General features: G+C 43.7%; 1 protein-coding gene across 1 annotated transcript in view; it reads left to right on the top strand.

The window, feature by feature from the left end:
- Positions 1-21,308, top strand: part of atp1a2a (ATPase Na+/K+ transporting subunit alpha 2a) — a 169,896-nt gene that overhangs the window by 134,278 nt on the left and 14,310 nt on the right. Inside the window, exon 19 of the mRNA XM_055228471.1 lies at positions 9,347-9,470. Coding sequence (XP_055084446.1) covers positions 9,347-9,470 — 124 coding nt within the window. The remainder of the gene's footprint in view (positions 1-9,346; positions 9,471-21,308) is intronic.

Here is a 21,308-nt window from a genome sequence, read left to right as displayed (position 1 = left end):
AATATGAGTGCCATGAGGTCCCATGAGTGTGGAGTGTGACCTGTATGTGAAACCCTGCTCACTTTGTAAGAGGAGATGTGATGGTGTCTGGCAGTACATCTCTGTGCAATCAAGCATCACTAGTGTGTCACAGAATGGAAGGAGCCTCCTCACAACCTCATATGACAACCACAGATATTTGCTTCCAAGCAGCTGGGAAAGTTGGTCCAGGTGGTCATTATGCTGTTCACTGTTGAGTGATGGAAGCCAAACCTCACAGCAAGATCTTAAAGTAGAAGAAACAGAAAGGTACACGAGGAACAACAGTTCATCAACAGGAGGATGTTTCTGTAAAAAAAAAAACAAAGCAAAAAAATCAGACCATATGTATACAAAACATCTGGAGGCATGAGGTATGTTGTTGTGAGATTGACTCTGATTGTTCATGTATAGATTGACAGTATTGCCACAAGAGGGCGCTACAGTTCCTCATGTACCACTTTGCGCACAGGGAATTTAAACAAATTTACGCGAGGCTGGGTACAGCACAACCTGCACACATTTTGTTCCAGATCAGGCTCACATTATGTCCACGCTCAGCAGAGAGAATAGAGACATCAGACAGCGGCTTATTGAATGTGCACATGGGACTGTGTAGGTGGGTGGCACAGGGAGAACGGGTGCTCCGCGCTTTAGGTCTCCAAAAAACGCAGTGGTTGCACTGTGTCTTGTACACGCTGGGATAGTGGGGAAAGAGCCAGATCAAATCCAGAACACATCACTAACATCGTTTGTGATCAATGTCAAGAGGTACATTTGGATTGAGTAAGGAAATGAAAGTCACGCACGCTCCACACGGGACCTGCAGCACATAGCATTAAAATGAGCCAAGTAGTGCAGGTGAGATGAACAGCTACAGGTCTATAAAAAACACATGACTGTTTACTTGAGGAAGAAAAGGAGAACATGAAACATATGCTACAGGAGTTGGGACATACACATGTAAACACATCGAGTGCATGTGGAGCAGTGAAAACAAGTTGAAGTCAAAGGCATAACAGACTTCACTGTTGGCAGATAATACTATAGTCTGTTTCACAACTAATTTAACTGATCAAAACTTACCTCGTGTAGCAGATATGCTATGATGCTGAAACTCATTAGCAGTTATTCATGTTCTCTGTGATACTCTGATACGGAGCTGAGACCTCCACATCAGAGTGCGAGGTGTCCTCAGTGGACTCTGCAGCAGGACTCTTCACTGCTGATGTTCACACACACTGAGGGTTGGTGTGGGCAGAGTTATTCCATTGGAACAGCAAAGGCACAGGGCCTTTCTTTAACTTTCTCAGTCCCCGGGGGTTGCCACTATATGCCCTGGTATGACATGGCAGCAGCTGTACCACCTTTGGTGGGAGTACAGTTCTCCCTCTGGATTTTAGGTGACACGGCCTGTGTCACCCACAGGAAATGGAGACTAAGGTTTCAATTGTAGCGTGAGGAGACAAAGAGGCAATGGAGTGCTGAAACCCCAGCAGTCTGAAAGGCCAGTGGCTTTTTTAACACTAAACAAACTCAATTCCTCTTCTCACAAACAAACATGCTGTCACTCCACAGTCTCTTCACAGATGGAACAGAACTGTTCACACTAACACTTCTCACCCGGAAGAGAAGCCGTCAGCCTGTGCACGGAGTATATTATATTAAGCAAAACATTTGTCTTAATTTTGAGGATGTAACTTTTTCCCCCCAAATTGACTACTACTTAAGTGGAAGTATTAAATTACCTCAACCTTTTGAGCAGGTCTCATGTAATAATACAAATTTTTTTAGTTTTCAGTCCTGATCAAAAATGTAGTGGAGAAAATACAGATACTGCTCTCAAATGTAGTGAAGTAAATGTAAAAAGTATCCACTGTAAAATGTACTTCAGTAAAGTACAGATAATTTTTAGTACATTTACATCATAGTTCCACCACTGCATTAGACCCCATTCTCTGTTCAGTCCATGCAGTATTTCCAGTGTAGTCTCAGGTAGAGCTAATATTGTGTACGTCTCCTCTTTAAAATGAACTAGAACGTCTCAGATATTTATGATTCATCTTTTTGCCTCAAACAGAACACACTCGTGCTTCATTTTTGTTACTCTGTATTCCCAAGGCTCCGCAAATTCATTTAGCTGCTTCTTTTAATCAATATAAAACGGGGGATGTTAATTATTAGCATGTTGGATAGCTGCAGGCTAGCCAAAGGTGACATGTAGCGAAACAGTGTTAGCCACGGTGTGAGCTAGCACTGCTTGGAGCGCTCGTTTGCACTATAGGCTGCAGCTGTGTGGAGCAATGTATTTTTATATTTGAGAAGAGACGCTTTCACACAAGAGGGATTGTGCTGTGTACTCCCCACGGCAACACAAGGAGGCGCAGGCGAGCTCACAGCCATGGGGGCGCTATACATCAGCCCAGAGAGAGAGGAGAGGAGAGAGGAGAGGAGGGAGAGGAGAGAGGAGAGGAGAGAGGCAGAGAGAGAGAGAGGAGGGAGTAGAGAGAAAGGAGAGAGGAGAGGAGAGAGGCGGTGAGAGTAGAGAGAGAGAGAGAGAGAGAGTTTAGTTTAGTTTAGTTTATTAGTTTATTTGAAGGGACAGTGTGCAAAAAAAACATAAATAAATGCTGTGCACCAGATTATAGCCGAAGCTAGTTTCCGTCTGTAGTCCCTGAACAGGTGAAAAATACAATACAATATAAAATAGAAGCAATATAATACAATACAATATAAAATGTGAGCAATATAACACAGGAATAACATACAAATATACAGTAAAGTAAATATAAGTTAAAAGTGCAATATGTGATGTAATGTAATGTAGTGTAATGTTATGTAATGTAGTAACACTATAGGTTGGTAATCTGGGGGCAATCAGATGATACCCACGAGGGTAACATCTTATGGCAATGTACCCGTCAAAGTTAAAAAGTTAAGAGTGCAATGTGCAATGTAATGTAATGTTGTACCCGTCCAAGTTAAAAGTGCAAAGTGCAATGTGCAATGTGCAATGTAATGTTATAACATTTGATCTGGTAATCTGGGGGCCATCAGGTGATACCCACAAGGGTAACACCTGATGGCAAAATACCCGTCTGGTATTGTTAGTGTGAGAATGTTTGGTCATGTTTGGAGAGGAGAGAGACAGAGAGAGAGAGACAGGAGGGAGAGGAGAGGAGAGTAGTGAAGTAAATGTAAAAAGTATCCACTGTAAAATGTACTTCAGTGCAGATAATTTTTACTACATTTACATCATAGTTCCACCACTGCATTAGACCCCATTCTGTGTTCAGTCCATGCAGTATTTCCAGTGTAGTCTCCAGTAGAGCTAATATTGTGTACGTCTCCTCTTTAAAAATGAACTAGAACTTCTCAGATATTTATGATTCATCTTTTTGCCTCAAACAGAACACACTCGTGCTTCATTTTTGTTACTCTGTATTCCCAAGGCTCCGCAAATTCATTTAGCTGCTTCTTTTAATCGATATAAAACGGGGGATGTTAATTATTAGCATGTTGGATAGCTGCGGGCTAGCCAAAGGTGACATGTAGCGAAACAGCGTTAGCCACGGTGTGAGCTAGCACTGCCTGGAGCGTTCGTTTGCACTATAGGCTGCAGCTGTGTGGAGCAATGTATTTTTATATTTGAGAAGATTTCACACAAGAGGCATTGTGCTGTGTACTCCCCATGGCAACACAAGGAGGCACAGGCGAGCTCACAGCCATGGGGGCGCTATACATCAGCCCAGAGAGAGAGGAGAGGAGAGAGGAGAGGAGGGAGAGGAGAGAGGAGAGAGGCAGAGAGAGAGAGAGAGAGAGAGGAGGGAGTAGAGAGAGAGGAGAGAGGAGAGGAGAGAGGAGAGGAGAGAGGAGAGGAGAGAGGAGATGAGAGAGGCAGAGAGAGAGGAGGGAGAGGAGAGAGAGAGTTTAGTTTAGTTTAGTTTATTAGTTTATTTGAAGGGACAGTGTGCAAAAAAACATAAATAAATGCTGTGCACCAGATTATAGCCGAAGCTAGTTTCCGTCTGTAGTCCCTGAACAGGTGAAAAATACAATACAATGTAAAATATAAGCAATATAATACAATACAATATAAAATGTGAGCAATATAACACAGGAACAACATACAAATATACAGTTAAGTAAATATAAGTTAAAAGTGCAATGTGTGATGTAATGTAATGTAGTGTAATGTTATGTAATGTAGTAACACTATAGGTTAGTAATCTGGGGGCCATCAGGTGATACCCACGAGGGTAACATCTTATGGCAATGTACCCGTCAAAGTTAAAAAGTTAAGAGTGCAATGTGCAATGTAATGTAATGTTGTACCCATCCAACCATCTAACCATCCAAGTGCAAAGTGCAATGTGCAATGTGCAATGTAATGTTGTAACATTTGATCTGGTAATCTGGGGGCCATCAGGTGATACCCACAAGGGTAACACCTGATGGCAAAATACCCGTCTGGTATTGTTAGTGTGAGCATGTTTGGTCATGTTTGGAGAGGAGAGAGACAGAGAGAGAGAGACAGGAGGGAGAGGAGAGAGAGAGAGAGAGAGAGAGAGAGAGGAGAGAGGAAAGAGATGAGGGAGACGAGAGAGACAGAGAGAGAAGAGGGAGAGGAGGGAGAGAGAGGAGAGGAAAGAGACAGAGAGAGAGGAGAGAGACAGAGAGAGAGGAGGGACAGGAGAGGAGAGAGAGAGGAGAGGAGAGACAGAGAGCGAGGACGGAGAGGAGAGGAGAGTGACAGATATAGGAGGGAGAGAGGAGAGAGAGGGAGAGGAGAGAGGAGGGAGAGGAGAGAGCCAGAGAGAGAGAGGAGAGGAGAGAGACAGAGAGAGGGGCAGAGGAGAGGAGGGAGAGAGGAGAGAGACAGGGAGAGGAGAGGAGGGAGAGGAGAGAGACAGAAAGAGAGAGAAGAAGAAAGAGAGAGCAGAGAGACAGAGAGAGGGGGGAGAGGAGATGGGAGAGACAGAGAGAGAGGAGAGAGACAGAGATAGAGGGAAGAGACAGAAAGAGAGAGGAGATGAGAGGAGAGAGAGGAGTGAGACAGAAAGAGAGAGAGGGGAGAGAGGAGGGAGACAGAGAGAGAGGAAAGAGACAGAGAGAGAGGGGGAGATGAGAGACAGAGAGAGAGGTGGAGAGGAGAGAGACAGAGAAAGTGGGGGAGAGGAAAGGGGAGAGAGAGAGGGCAGGACAGGACTGAGGGATGGAAGGGAGAGAAGACAGAGAGGGGAGAGGGAGTGAGAGAGAAACAGAAGAGAGGGGAAGGCAGTTGTATACATCAACTATTCCCAATTGCTCTTTCTTCTATCCCTCCTCTCCTCTCTCTTTCCTCTACTCTCTCCCTCCTCCTCTCTCTCACACTCTCTCTCTCACTCTCTCTTCTACTCTCTCCTTCCATTTCCCCCTCTCCATCTCTTTTTCCCTTTTCTCTCTCACTCCACTCTGAGTCCTCCCGTTTTTGTCTCTTTCCCTCTACTATCTTCTCATCTCTGTCCCCCTTGTTCACTGCTCCTCTTCCTTCTCTCTCTCTCCTCTGTCATTTCACTCTTGTTTACTGTTGATTCTTCGCTCTGACGGGTTGTTGTTGTCGTTGTTGTGCTCTTGGCCAGACACTTGTCGCTGCTATAATGCGTGGGATTATAAAGTGACTGCAAACTGCTGACTTATAACAAATGCATTACTTTGACTGTTGAGGTAATTATGGGCCGGGCACCACAGCTCTTTAGCGCTAGCGTTAGCATTAGCCCGGTAGCATCAATCTTGTCTTGTCAGTGAGGAACCTCTTCAGTTCTGATGTCACAGTGGTTTCTTTAGATGAGCTTCTTTCTGTGTAATAATGATGAACGTGTGAAATCTTTTAGCTCCACTCCCCACAGCTCCCACACAGAGCGACAGCAGCAGGGCCCAGCCGACTCTGCTCTCTCTGCTATCTCTCTCTCTCCTCTATTCCCTCCCTCTCTTCTCTCCTCTCTCCAGGGCCCTGATCAGCCAATTCTGCTCTCCTCTCTCCCCCTCTCTCTCCTCTCTCTCTCTCTTTCTCTCTCTCAGCTCTCCCCTCTCTCCAGGGCTTTGATCAGCCAATTCTGCTCTCCTTCTCTTACAGTGTGTCTTTACCCTCTTTTTTCAGTTGTATCTGATCTTGATCACACCTCTGTGTTTATCTTATTTATGTCTCTCTGGTTTCCTTCTTGACTTTAGTCCATAATGGCCGCTTGTTTGCTGGGCTCATTTGGAGCTGCTTCCCTCCTTATCGTTGGTTTCTCTTTGACGTAACCATGGGTGTAGCTCTGCTTTGAACAGCGACAAACACAGCTCATGTTCAGATATTCACTTAAGTACGTACTAGAGATTAAACGTGTGAGTGTATCATGGCCAAAATAAGTGCCATTAATGCATAGACTGTATATATATATATATATATATATATATATATATATATATTATATATATATATATATATATATATATATATATATATATATATATATATATATATATATATATATATATATATATATATATATATATATATATGGACATAGCTAACTCATTAGCCGCCGCATTTCAAATGGGAAGTTAGCATGAGTGCACTTCCAGCTCCTTTGATTCTGGCTCCAATTCACTTTATATTGAAAAACTGTGTCCCCTCTTTCTGTAACTGCTGCTGATTTTAAAATGTTTGCATTCACCTGGCTTACATAATCTATTTTTATTTCAAATATTAAATCTCTAAATTTGCCCCTATAGCCTTGATTAGCTTCATTTGACTGAAGGAGAACTCTGTGGGTTCAGCTCCAGTTCAGTTCTGCTTAGTTAATAGCCCATACATTTATATTGAAAATAATTTGTCAAGTTTTATTAGACACAGGGCTTGTGTGTTTTACAATACAATTAATTACAATTAGTAGTAAAATATCTGCTGCTACGTTTATTATTGAGTCAGGCAGAGGTGAGGGCAGCTATGTGTAAGGACCCAACATAATGTAAATGTAAGCCCACTGTCACCAACTGGAACACATTAAATCCACCAGAAACGAAGAAAAAATGTCTAGAATTTGAGAGCAGAGTCATAATGTGTCAAATGTGAATCACCAACAGCTGAGCCAGGAGGGGGCCCCAGAGACAAATTCAGCTTAGGGCCCCCTGAAAGCTTGGACCGGCCCTGGTGTTGCTCAAGTAGATTCAGTGTACAATGGTGAATATGAGAGGATCCCAAACACAAAAATCATATCTGCAATACTGAATAATTGATATATAGTTAAATCTTACTTGCTGCCATCAGGTTGTTGTGTCCTTGGGCAAGACACCTCGTCCACAATGCCCACAGATTTGCTATTGCATGAAAAAGGCCGGCAACAAGGAAAACAAAATGCAAACTTGTGTGATGCGTTTTTATCCATGCTATAGATGCCTGGAGTACGCCACAACCAAAAATCGGATACTAATCGATACGAAAACTAGTATCGAAACTAGACACTCATGTGAGCAAGTATCAATACTAATAAAGTCCCATTCACAGAGAAAGAAAGAGAAAGAAAGTGCTACCATTTAATGTTGAAAATTACATTCTATTGTCTAAATAAAGTGTTTTTTAGTATCGAAATTGAGTTTGAAATGTTAGTATCGTGACAACACCCCTATAACCCCAGTCCATCAGTCTCTGTCTCATCTTGTCTCTGTACAGTGGCTCCTCTGTACCTCTCCTCCTGTCTTTCCTCCTGTCTTTCCTTCTGTTTTCCCTCCTGTTTTTCCCTGCTGTTTCCTGGTGTATTCCGGTGTATGCTGGCAGCTCAGACCTCCGCAGATCCACATAAGTCCTGGATTTCCGTCCTTAAGTCACACATATTGCACCGCTGCGTCTGCGCAAAACCCAAGTGATATGAGATCTTTATTACAGGGACCTTTAGCCCCACGTGCTAGACCCGGCTCGTACTTCTCTGTCTTTTTAATTGCTCCCTGCACGGCAAAAAGGGAACATTTATTTTATCATAATGACCTGAATTCAGAATGTTTTACCTTATTACAATCAAATCAGTGTAAAATGGTAGAAAAGGTAGTCATCAGGACACTGTTTTTGAAATGGAGACGTTTCCATCTGAGGGCGCTGGTTTGAGAAGCTGGACTTTATACAGGCCTGAGCTACATCAGACCTGCTGAGGGACGAGTTATACCTGATATTTCTCCTGTCTTCAGATTGGCTTAAAAGGAATGTATGTGGCCTTCTATCTGTTGCCAAAGCTTTAACCTGCAGACATATACGTTTATCTCATTCTGAGTTTATGGACAGGCCTCATGTGAAAGCTCAGAACCTCCAGGGACATTATATCCAAGTTTTGTCTAAAAGTTGTCTTTGATTTGAACATGTTGGGTAATTTACAAACAGAATCTTACATACAGTTCCTTTAGGGATAGGAGTCAAAACGTCTCAATTTTTAAATGCTTGTTCAGACACCTCTGAAACCACATATGTCAAACTCAAGGCCCGTGGGCCAAATGCGGCCTGCTACTTCATTTTATGTGGCCCGTGACAAGGTAAATTACAACGTATGACTGTCTTAAAATGTCAGTTTATCAGGAGATACACAATTACACAGTCATATTTTTTTTTACATTTATGCAAATTTGAGTGCAACCATTTTGCTGATGTGAAATTGAGTTTGACACCCCTGATTTAGATTATTAGATTAGAATGGCAATACAATGTTCCCTGGTTTATCGCAGGGGTTGCATTCTAAAAAAACGTGCAATAGGCGAAATCCGCAAAGTAGTCAGCTTTATTTTTTATAATTATTCTATATGTTTTGCAGCTGTAAAACCCCTCACCACACACGTTATACACTTTTCTCAGACAGACATTAACATTTTCCCACATTTCTCTCTTGTTTAATTCATTAATAGTGACTCGTGTATTTCACAGTTCCTCTGACCGTGCCTCTTCGTCCTGGTGTCGCTCCGCTGTAGTGTCGAACCCACATTTATGTAAATTTGGCTGAACACATTCTGTACTGCACAGGAGACACAACACATCCCTTATCCAATCAGGACGCAGAACACAATGCATGCTCATACACTATAAAAAACATGTAAAATTGCACACAAAAAAATCAGCAAAACAGCGAGACCGTGAAAGCTGAACCATGAAGGACCACTGTAATCCTGATTGTCCACCACTGTAAACCCCATCGATATTTGTTTGTCTCGCCCGGTCCCTTTAAATTAAAACATCTGTCCGCTCCATCCCAGTGTCTTGTCCTCTGAACAAGCTCCACTCTGCTCCTCCATTGTCTTCACTCTCTCCTCTCTTCCTCTCCTCCAGGTCCCTGCCATCTCTCTGGCCTATGAGACCGCAGAGAGTGACATCATGAAGCGCCAGCCCCGAAACCCCAAAACGGACAAACTGGTGAACGAGAGGCTTATCAGTATGGCATACGGGCAGATCGGTCAGTGCACTAAGGAGCACACTGTGTTTAAAGACTCCACATATACAGTACAGATTATGAGCTGAACGAAAAGCCACGGCACAAGGCTAGACTGTGACACTGAGCCCTGTCTGAGAGTGCAGTATTCTTTCTTACTGGTCACATCACGTAAATTAGACAAGCGTAATTAGGCACTAAACATGAACGAGTCCAATAAAAGCTTTCACGAGGCTGTGTTTCTGTGGCATAAAGTCAAAGTTAAGTCCAACTATCAAAGCAACAACTTGTGAAAACCGACTATTCTGAGGGTAGCGTCCAACAACTTCAAAAGAGCTCAGGTTCTGGATGTCAATATCTCAATCAGGTTCACATAGACTTTCAAATATTAAGTGTTCAAAGGCATCGTGGAGGCTACTCAATGATCGTGATGCAGTTGCTTTAAACCAAAAGCATGTGTATATATGTTTAAAACGCAAGATTTGGAAAAAAAAATTTCATTAACAAAGCAGTTTATACAATTCCAGAAACAGATATTACATAAAATTATTGGTCTTATGGCTGATTAACCCTGAGCAAGCTTTCAAACTTAAAATGTCTTTGGGTTGGTCATCACTGTCTGTCAGCAGAGAGCAGCACTGTATGAAATGTGTCTATAAGGGACGACTTCAAAAACTGCCAGAACTCTTCACCTGCATGTTAGTCACTGATACAGGAGCATTTAACACCAGGTCACATGACTGCATCAGGCTAAGGACGAGCCGCACCACAACTGAGACGGGAAGCAGGCTTTTAGCTGTTTTGCTTCATAAAAATGGAATACACTGCAAGGAAAAGCTGGAGATGTTACAATTGCTATTTAATAGTCTGGTAACAAACTTTTTCACATACTCCTGAACCTGTTTTTAGTGTTTAACATGGACTTACTGTATATACTTATGTTTATTTTCAGTAGGACACCCATGAAAATGAGAGTCCAAGTGCTCTCATTGGGTTCCTCAGTGTAAATAAAGATAAAGAAAGAAAGAAAGTCTATGGGATAAATGAATAGGACATGTGCGTCCTTGAACATATTCTACCTTCTTGAACCTAAACCTGTCATAATGAAAATATCAACTTATGGTTCAGTACATGACAGATGAGACAATACTTTTTAGGGGCCAGTATTTATGCACTAATGGAAAAAAAAATGTAAAAGGTTGAATTATGACCTTCTCTGACTCATTATAGATACAAATGAAATACTAGTGCTGTGTTCTGTCATTTATTTATTGCCGCTCGTGTTTAACAGTTCTGTACATATAGTAGAACAGTTTTTGGGGGATAATTCTCTTTTATGGTTTGGGTTCATTATTATCGTTTATCATCTATATTATTTCACCAATATATCAAACTTTAAAATGTGTTATCGTGCCAGACCTACTCAGACTTGTACCTTCAGATTGAAAATAACTTCTAGATGGCAGCCTAAACATTTTAGGTTCAAAAACATTGTTCTGCTTTAGAAACCCTGCCCAAAGATATAAAGCTGATAAATGTAATTTAGAGCTGAACCTTTTCACTCAGGGTCTAATAACCCATGTCCCAAACTCACATTACAGTGGTCCCTGCAAAGTATCAGCTTTACTTTTTACAGTTATTCGATATGTTTTGCAGCTGTAAAACCCCTCACCACACACTTTATACACTCTTGTTTAAACTGTCTCAAAGTTCAAACATTGTTTAGTCCTGCTTTAGTCCTGGTTTAGTCTTGTTTAAGTCCTTTTTTAATCCTGGTTTAGCCCTGGTTTAGTCCAGGTTTAGTCCTGTTTTAGTCCTGTTTTACTCCTGTTTTAGTCTTGGTTTAATCCTGGTTTAGTCCTGGTTTAGCCCTGGTTTAGTCCAGGTTTAGTCCTGTTTTAGTCCTGTTTTAGTCCTAGTTTAGTCCTGGTTTAGTCCTGGTTTAGTCCTGGTTTAATCCTGTTTTAGTCCTTGTTTAATCCTGGTTTAGTCCTAGTTTAGTCCTGGTTTAGTCCTGGTTTAGTCCCGGTTTAGTCCAGGTTTAGTCCTGGTTTAGTCCTAGTCTAGTCCTGTTTTAATCCTGGTTTAGTCCTAGTTTAGTTCTGGTTTAGTCCTGGTTTAGTCCTGGTTTAGTCCTGGTTTAGTCCCGGTTTAGTCCAGGTTTAGTCCTGGTTTAGTCCTAGTCTAGTCCTGTTTTAATCCTGGTTTAGTCCTAGTTTAGTTCTGGTTTAGTCCTAGTCTAGTCCTGTTTTAGTCGTGGTTTAGTCCTGGTGTAGTCCTGGTTTAGTCCTTGTTTAGTCCTTGTTTAGTCCTTCTTTAGTCCTAGTTCACTCCTGGTTTAGTCCTGGTTTAGTCCTGGTTTAGTCTTGGTTTAGTCCTGGTTTAGTCTTGGTTTAGTCCTCTCTTGTTTAAACACTCTCAAAGTTCAAACCTTCATAGGCGCTTTTGTCGGTGCAGAACGTTTCATCGACATTGTGGGTTTTGTCTGGGAGAAAACTTGCAAACATACAGCACTTCAGAGTCACAGTGTGATCCAGCATTTATGTAAATTTGTCTGAACACATTCTGTACTGTACAGGAGACACGGCACGGAGGAGACTGATGGACAATGGTCTACAGTCCCTTAGCCAATCAGGACACAGAACACAATGCACGTTCATACACTGTAAAGAAGCATGAAAAATTGTACAAAAAACAATCCGTGAAACAGTGAAAGGTGAACTGCGAGGGACAACTGTAAATACTTTATATACTACTGACTGTTGGGAGCAATGTTGTCGGGGGCTTCATGCCCCTGGTAGGGTCACCCATGGCAAACAGGTCCAGGGAGATGGGACAGACTAAGAGCGGTTCAGAAGCCCCTTATGAAAAGAGTACAATCAAGGCAAGTTACGTCGCCCGGACCGGCGTTACCGGGGCCCCAACCCTGGAGCCGGCCGGGCTCAGCCCGAAGGAGTGACGTGGGGCCGTCCTCATGTGGACCCACCACCCGTAAGAGGATCCGTAAGGGGCCGGTGCATGAAGATCTGGGCGGCATTCGAAGGCGGGGGCCTCGACAACCAGATCTCTGGACATGGAGACTGGCTCTGGGGACATGGAATGTCACCTCGCTGGGGGGGAAGGAGCCGGAGCTTGTGCGGGAGGTTGAGCGTTACCGACTAGATATAGTTGGCCTCGCCTCCACGCTCAGTTTGGGCTCTGGAACCCAACTTCTTGAGAGGGGCTGGACTCTCCATTTCTCTGGCATTGCCCGCGGGGAGAGGCGGCGAGTTGGTGTGGGCTTGCTTATTGCCCCACAGCTCAGCCACTGTTGGGGTTCACTCCCGTGAATGAGAGGGTAGCGTCCCTGCGCCTTCGGGTCGGGGACAGGTCTCTCACTGTTGTGTCGGCCTACGGGCCAAACAGCAGTGCAGAGTACCCGGCCTTCTTGGAGTCCCTGGGAGGGGTACTAGACAGTGCACCAACTGGGGGCTCCGTTGTTCTCCTGGGGGACTTCAACGCCCATGTGGGTAACGACAGTGACACCTGGAGGGGCATGATTGGGAAGAACGGCCTCCCTGATCTGAACCCGTGTGGTGTTTTGTTATTGGACTTCTGTGCTAGTCACAGTTTGTCCATAACAAACACCATGTTCGAGCACAAGGGTGTCCATCGGTGCACATGGCACCAGGACACTCTAGGTCGGAGGTCGATGATCGACTTTGTTGTCGTGTCATCTGGTCTCCGACCGCGTGTCTTGGACACCCGGGTGAAGAGAGGGGCTGAGCTGTCAACCGATTACCACCTGGTGGTGAGTTTGATCCGCTGGCGGAGGAGGAAGCCGGACAGACCTGGCAGACCCAAGCGTATCGTAAGGGTCTGTTGGGAACGTCTGGCAGAGCCTTCTGTCAGAGGGGTCTTCAACTCACACCTCCGGGAGAACTTCTCCCTGATCCCGGGGGAGGTTGGAGACATGGACTCCGAGTGGGCCATGTTCTCCTCCTCTATTGTCGATGCGGCCGCTTGTAGCTGTGGTCGTAAGGTCTGCGGTGCTTGTCGTGGCGGCAATCCCCGAACCCGGTGGTGGACACCGGAAGCAAGGGATTACCGTCAAGCTGAAGTAGGAGTCCTATCGAGCCTTGTTGGCTCGTGGGACTCCTGAGGCAGCCGATGAGTACAGGCGGGCCAAGCGTGCCAACCCCGGTTGCAGACGCAAAAACTCGGGGTTGGGAGGAGTTCGGGGAGGCCATGGAGGAGGACTATCGGACGGCCTCAAAGAAATTCTGGCAAACCGTCAGATGCCTCAGGAGGGGGAAGCAGTGCTTCACCAACACTGTTTACAGTGCGGGTGGAGAGCTGCTGACCTTGACTGGGGATGTTGTCGGGCGGTGGAAGGAATACTTTGAGGATCTCCTCAATCCCCCCGTCATTAGACTGGGGACTCAGAGGCGGACTCGTCCATCACCCTGGCTGAAGTCACCGAGGTGGTTAACAAGCTCCTCGGTGGCAAGGCTCCGGGGGTGGACGAGATCTGTCCTGAGTACCTCAAGTCTCTGGTTGTTGTGGGACTGTCTTGGCTGACACGTCTCTGCAACATCGCGTGGTGGTCGGGGACAGTACCTGTGGAGTTGCAGACCGGGGTGGTGGTCCCTCTGTATAAGAAGGGGGACCGGAGGGTGTGTTCCAATTACAGCGGAATCACACTCCTCAGCCTTCCCGGTAAGGTCTACTCCAGGGTACTGGAGAGAAGAATCCGACCGATAGTCGAACCTCGGATTCAGGAGGAGCAGTGTGGTTTTCGTCCCGGTCGTGGAACACTGGACCAGCTTTATACTCTCCATCAGGTCCTCGAGGGTTTATGGAAGTATGCCCAACCAGTCCACATGTGTTTTGTGGATCTGGAGAAGGCATTCGACTGTGTCCCTTGTGGTGTCCTTTGGGGGTGCTCCGGGAGTATGGCGTCCGGGGCTCTTTGCTAAGGGCTGTCCGGTCCCTGTATGACCGGAGCAGGAGCTGTGTTCGCATTGCCGGCAGTAAGTCAGACCTGTTCCCGGTGCATGTTGGACTCCGCCAGGGCTGCCCTTTGTCACCGGTTCTGTTCATTATATTTATGGACAGAATTTCTAGGCGCAGCCAGGGGCCGGAGGGGGGTCTGGTTCAGGAACCACAGATCTCATCTCTGCTGTTTGCGGATGATGTTGTCCTGATGGCTTCATCGAGCCAGGACCTGCAGCAGGCACTGGGGCGGTTTGCAGCCGAGTGTGAAGTGGCTGGGATAAGAATCAGTTCCTCCAAATCCGAGGCCATGGTTCTCGATGGGAAAAGGTGGTTTGCGCTCTCCGGGTGGGTGGTGAGTCTCTGCCCCAAGTGGAGGAGTTCAAGTATCTCGAGGTCTTGTTCACAAGTGAGGGAAGGATGGAGCGTGAGATTGACAGGCGAAACGGTGCAGCATCTGCAGTGATGCGGTCGCTGTATCGGTCCGTTGTGGTGAAGAAGGAGCTGAGCCGGAAGGCGAAGCTCTGGATTTACTGGTCAATCTATGTTCCTACCCTCACCTATGGTCATGAGCTTTGGGTAATGACCGAAAGGACAAGGTCGCGGATACAAGCGGCCGAAATGGGTTTCCTCCGCAGAGTGGCTGGGCACACCCTTAGGGATAGGGTGAGGAGCTCAGTCACACGGGAGGAGCTCGGAGTAGAGCCGCTGCTCCTACACGTTGAGAGGAGCCAGCTGAGGTGGCTCGGGCATCTGCTCAGGATGCCTCCTGGACTCCTCCCTAGGGAGGTGTTCTGGGCATGTCCCACCAGGAGGAGGCCGCGGACACGCTGGAGGGACTCTCTCGGCTGGCCTGGGAACGCCTTGGGATCCCACCGGAGGAGCTGGAGGACGTGTCTGGGGTGAGGGAAGTTTGGGAGTCCCTGCTCAGACTGCTGCCCCCGTGACCCGGCCCCGGATAAGTGGAAGAAAATGGATGGATGGATGGACTGTGGGGGCCTAAAGGAGGCGTTCACGGCCCTACTGTGGTTAAGAATCACAGATTGAGAGTGTCCTGCTGGCCCTCCCATACGGCCTGTAAACTGCATGAAATCCAACCCATTATTCACCCTTTTGTTTCTCTGTGTTGTACTTATACGACACAGCCAAAACAAAACACTCCTCCGTCAACCTACAGTCCGTGAAAATGATTTGTAGACGCGAGCTTGCTCCCTGATCTTCTCAACATGAATCACCGCGACAGGAGGAGGCACGTGCTAACCTGTGGCCATATAAACACTATAGACATCCCATAATAAGCACTGACATTTAACTCGACGTCTTTACCTACGTAACCCCGTGCTTTTAAGCACTTAGATGGGGCAGAGGATGACACAGCACCAGAACGCCAATCTGCTGCTAATTGGCATGACATTCGCGGTACACAATGTTTAAACGCACCTGCTCTGGCCTTTATAAGACGAATACAAGAAATCAGACTGGCCCACTTCACACGCGAGAGGTGAGGGGCATTATGGGTAAACGTGCAGCGTGGAGTGGTGATGCATGCATGTAGTTTGTATGGTTCCAATTACATGTGGAGAAGAATGATGTTTGAGTGCTGTGTTTTTCATCAATAGGATTATATAGGTGTTTATTTAGGTCACATATAGACAGTAGAGGAGCGCACACTGATGGACTATTTTACACAGAGCCACAGTAAGGATCAGACCATTTGAGGTTTGCATCACCCTGTATCTGATGTTTTTGAGGTTATTACAGTGTGGTACAATACTTAAAGTGCCTATACATCATTTTTACTGTCTTAAAAACATGAAAAACTAGTTAATTTAAACAGTTTGCAGGTTAAAGCTCTGCAGTTATTCCTCACTTACACCACAATGAATTCTTAAACGCTGTCACAACTTTCAGAGACGAGAGCAGAGTACGGTAAAGATATCGATAAATAGCATGCTAACAGTGTACTTCCAGATTATCAGATCATCAAACACTTTATAATTAGGTGCAGACAGAGCACATCTGACTTATTTTGACCTCTAGAGCTCCTTTTACACAATATCTGTACTGGGGCAAGACACATTTTGCTCCAATACGTGGGAAATAAATCAAGTACAGGACATTTGCAGTAAAAAGTAATGCCTCATAAAAGTAAAAATGGGCTGTAGTTTGGACTCCCATATTGATGTGCTGGTGCTGTACTGTGACCTCTCTCCTATAATATCATCTCATTTATGACTCTTACTACTTTTAATGATTGATCTATGGAGCGTTGTTTAACCAGGGTAGTCCAAATATCGAGTGCTAGAATCTGTTTTTCAGGGGAGGAGCCTATTGTACATGTTTTTAGTGGGAGGAGAACCAGAGCACCCAGAGGAGACATGCACATAACACTGTTCACATGTGGATTAGGGTGGCTCATATTTTGGCTGATATATTTTGGCTCTGTTGTAAAATAATAATGTCATACTCTCAGATGGAGGCGAGAGATAGTGTTTCATATGGATTACATTATTTCCGTGTAGCCTCTGCACACCTGACAGGGCTGCAGGTGCACTGGAGGAGATGCACCGAGTGGAAAAGACGATGCAACACACTTTTATTTTTTAGAGATCGACCGATATTGGATTTTTCATGGCCGATTTCGACACTGATTGTTTAGAATCCAGAGCAACCAATGGTCAATAATATCTGCTAATATTTTTGGGTTGATATTTGATTATTTTACTCAAGTTATGTCATTTAAATTTACTACAAACTCCCCCCAAGACCTGTTTTTTTTAGAGCTGTAGTCATGTCTTGTGCATCTATCTCTTCATATTAAAGTGTTATTATAAAGCTTTATGTGTATTTTTTAAGCAGCAGATTAACCAAAACAAAATATGGGGCTGTGCTGGAGATTTAAGGCTGTTATCCAACACTAAAAAGTCCAAATAACAGCCTGATAATAACAATCTTTTTATTCTTCTAATTGTGATCCATGTGTTTTAATTACGTACAGCACTGTAGCTACATTGGGGTATGTTGTGATTGGTTGATTACTCTTAAAGGCGCGGTCCCTTAACTTATATAAGGGGAGAGGAAGAGGCTGACCTTATACCCAAAAAACGTTGTACTAATAAAAGTGACTCAAGAGTGAGGCAATGAGCGGGAGTCTTCTTAAAACCTTTTCAGCGAGTGACTCCATTATCCATGACCTCAGTGCATTACAACACAACTCTGTATTTGAAAAGTATTCACTGAAACTGCCCACATCTGTGTTAAATATTGCCCTATAGCAGTGCTTCTTAATTATTTTTAGTTGTGCCCCTCCTATATTCATACAATTTGTCTATAAAACTGTCATAAGTACTACATAACAACAAAACAAAAACAAAAAATGAAAGAAATATAGATCAACGTATGACAAAAAATGACTAGACCATGTCTAACCCTGCAGGCAGTATCAACTCTTCTGCTATTTTGTGTTTTTGTTTTTTTTTACACTGAGCAATTTGGTACACCACCTGATATGATGCTAACGGGATGATCGTTAACAATATTTGGCACATTTTTGCTGCAAAAACTCAAGTGTCTTATCAGCGTGATTGGGTGTGATGTCCTCAACAACAAACTTTATTTATAAAGCGCTTTTCATACAAAAGATGTAACACAAAGTGCTTTACAGTGCATTAAAAACAGTCCCACCCACCAAACCCACCCAACCACCCCACAGCCAAACAACCCAACCCCAACACATCAATAAACATAACCAAACAACCCCCCACCCCAACGCACACTCCCACCCACCACCCCAACACATGTAAAAATACCTTTGGTTTCATTAAAATATGTTTAAGTGCAATAGGCAGGATAAAGATGAACCAGATGAGAGAGCGCCACCAAAGGAACCATCTGCACCAGGAGCAGGGTCACCTGCAGCCACAGGACACCAGCCCAGGGCCCAGAGAAGAGATGAGGTCAAGACCAAACCTCCAGGGCCCAGGAGCCAGGGCCCAGCAGCCACAGCCAACCACAGCTCCCGGTGCAGAGGGCTCCTCAGAGGAAACACTGGCAAATCTAAAATTATTAAAAGAAATAAAATAAATCAAACCTAAACAAGTAAATAAAACATAAGTAAAACATGGATATCAACATAAACACACTTGCCAGCCTAAATAAGCCTAAATAAGTAGAGAAGTAAACTAAAGTGATAAATACTAATCAAAAGCTATGCTAAAAAGATGGTTCTTGAGCCTGCTTTTAAAAACCTGAATGTTCTCTGCAGCATCTTAAGTGACGTCTTAATTTATTTGTCTTCACGCTCTCCACTGCCAAAATTTTAGACACAGTAGACACACCGGTCTTTCCTCATCTCCTATCGTAGTCACGGTGAAGCCGAGTGCTACATATGCTTCGTCACACTTCCTCGTTTTAGCTTTCAGGTGATTTTCGTTTATCTCTTTACCTCCGTCTAACTCTGTCTTTGTTTTCATCCCTTACTGTGTTCACGATCTGTTCACTATCTCCTGCTCTTTGTATGCGCTCAAACCCTACACCACAGAGCTAATACTACCTGTGCACACTCTGACAATGAGAGCACTACTGCCACCTACTGTAGTGGATGTGCAATTACACTTTATTCTAGTACAGCAAAAGAAAAGCATGTTCCTCGTGGTCATACTCACCCCTCTCAGACTGTTCCTCTTACAATTTCTTTTCATTTCCCCTATAGTTTTAGACTTGAGTAATATTATTTGGATGTAAAAGTACTCCTGGAATATTATTTTTTGTCTGCTCTACCCAATAATGAAGTCAGTGTATACTTCCATCACATCAGTGTAAATGATCCTAATAACAGCGGCCTGTACTTCTCCTCCACTGCAAAACGTCTCCGACCGGCTGTCCATCAGGCTGAAAGTGCTCCGCCCATTCTGACAAAACACATCTGCCAACGTGCAATTAAAACCACGTCATTGGCTTTAAGAACTGCAGTCCTCGCTCGTCACGCCAGTACAGCTACTTCAAAATAATACTCAAGTAGAAGTACAAAGTAGGGCTGTAGGATTAATAGCAAATCAAATCGAAATTGCACTTTGAATAGACGCGAAGACGAGGCAATTTGTGCTCACTCTGTGGTTTAGATCTGTACAGACATGTTCTGAAATGTGATTTTTGTTTTAGTTTGTCAGTTCAGATTTCAGTCTTTCCGTCAGTTGTTCTGGATGTGTTTAAAATATGAACTTTGAACAGAATCTTTTAGTAAATCAGAAATCACAAATTTAATCTAATCACAATGCTTGTCAGAAAAATCACAATTACATATTTTTTTTTGCTACGTCCTAGTACAAAATAGTGATCCAGGAAAAATATTTCAGAGAAAACTACTTCACAGGTGAGATGAAGAGTCATTTAGGGATACCACCTAAATATTAAATAACACTAATTGTGGTGTTTTCAAAAAGATATAAACACAAAAATGAGGCAAACTGAAGGAGTGCTGCAAGAAACACAAAACTGTCGACATAAAGCTTTTGGGTCACACTGTATGATTACTATTACTATTGTTCCTAAATAAGGGCTTTGGGTTTGTCAGGTGAAGCTGTTACTTAGCCCGAATCCTTCTTAATAACCTAACTATTAATAAACTGTTTGTGCAGTATGAATTACAGTTCTACCACCTGCTTGAGTCCATGAAAATGCTATTGCTTTACCTAGAATGTTCCACAGTAAAGCATTAAGCTGCAATTGGACATGTTTTGGTTTTGTTTGTTTTTTGCAGAAAAAAATTACTCCAACCCTTGAAAAACATGTGTTCATATTGTGAGTGAGGTCCTCTCTCCACAGATCTGAGCTATAACTTGACCTAATGGTGCAACAATGCCATATGGTGGAACATTCTAAGCAAAGTAAGAACATCTCCATGGAGATGGAGCAGGTGGCAGACCTTCTACATTATAAAGAGTTATCAGCTTTTGTCACTGTAGACCATGTGTGTCAAACTCAAGGCCCGGGGGCCAAATGCGGCCCGCCATGTCATTTTATGTGGCCTGCAAGATAATGATCCCAAAATGTTCAGGAAGATGATAAGTGTGGACATGGAGGGCAGTTTCAAGAAAGTTGAAGGTGAACACAAGTTTGTGCTTCAAGGAGAAAAACCTGTATGTTTTTTATGTTATGAGGCGTTGTCGGTTGTGAAAAAGTACAATCTACGTCTGCATTTTGAGACCAAATACGGAGCCAAGTATGCAAACGTTAGCCTTCAAGAAAAACAACAAATTGCCCAATAATTAAAAAGCTATTTTTGAAGCAGTGCTGAAGGTCTGTGAGCAGGTGTGCCCCGATACACTTTTAAAAATGTCTGTAACTGTGTATCCACTGATAAACTTAAATATTTCCAACTTGAATAAGCAAGTTATTTAACAATAGAAAGAGTTATTTAACAAGTTAATAAGTAGTTACATTTATTTTACATGACATTTGCTTACATTTAGTGGCATTTATCTTGCCGCACAGTTATATCTGGCCCTTGATGGCGGCCATTTTGTTCATGTGGCCCTCAGTGAAAATGAGTTTGACACCCCTGCTGTAGACTCACTCGCAGAGAGAAGAGGAACCACAACTTTTACTCACGTAACAGTACTGTTACACTGTACTATATATGTACTATATATTACTCAAGTAAGAGTACTGTTACACTGTACTATATATGTACTATATATTACTCAAGTAAGAGTACTGTTACACTGTACTATATATCTACTATATATTACTCAAGTAAGAGTACTGTTACACTGTACTATACATGTACTATATATTACTCAAGTAAGAGTACTGTTACACTGTACTATATATGTAGTATATATTACTCAAGTAAGAGTACTGTTACACTGTACTATATATGTACTATAT

This window comes from Periophthalmus magnuspinnatus, chromosome 17, assembly GCF_009829125.3.
Source record: "Periophthalmus magnuspinnatus isolate fPerMag1 chromosome 17, fPerMag1.2.pri, whole genome shotgun sequence".
Taxonomy (NCBI): domain Eukaryota; kingdom Metazoa; phylum Chordata; class Actinopteri; order Gobiiformes; family Gobiidae; genus Periophthalmus; species Periophthalmus magnuspinnatus.
Note: the sequence above shows the minus strand (reverse complement) of the source record. Positions and strands in the feature narration are given on the sequence as shown.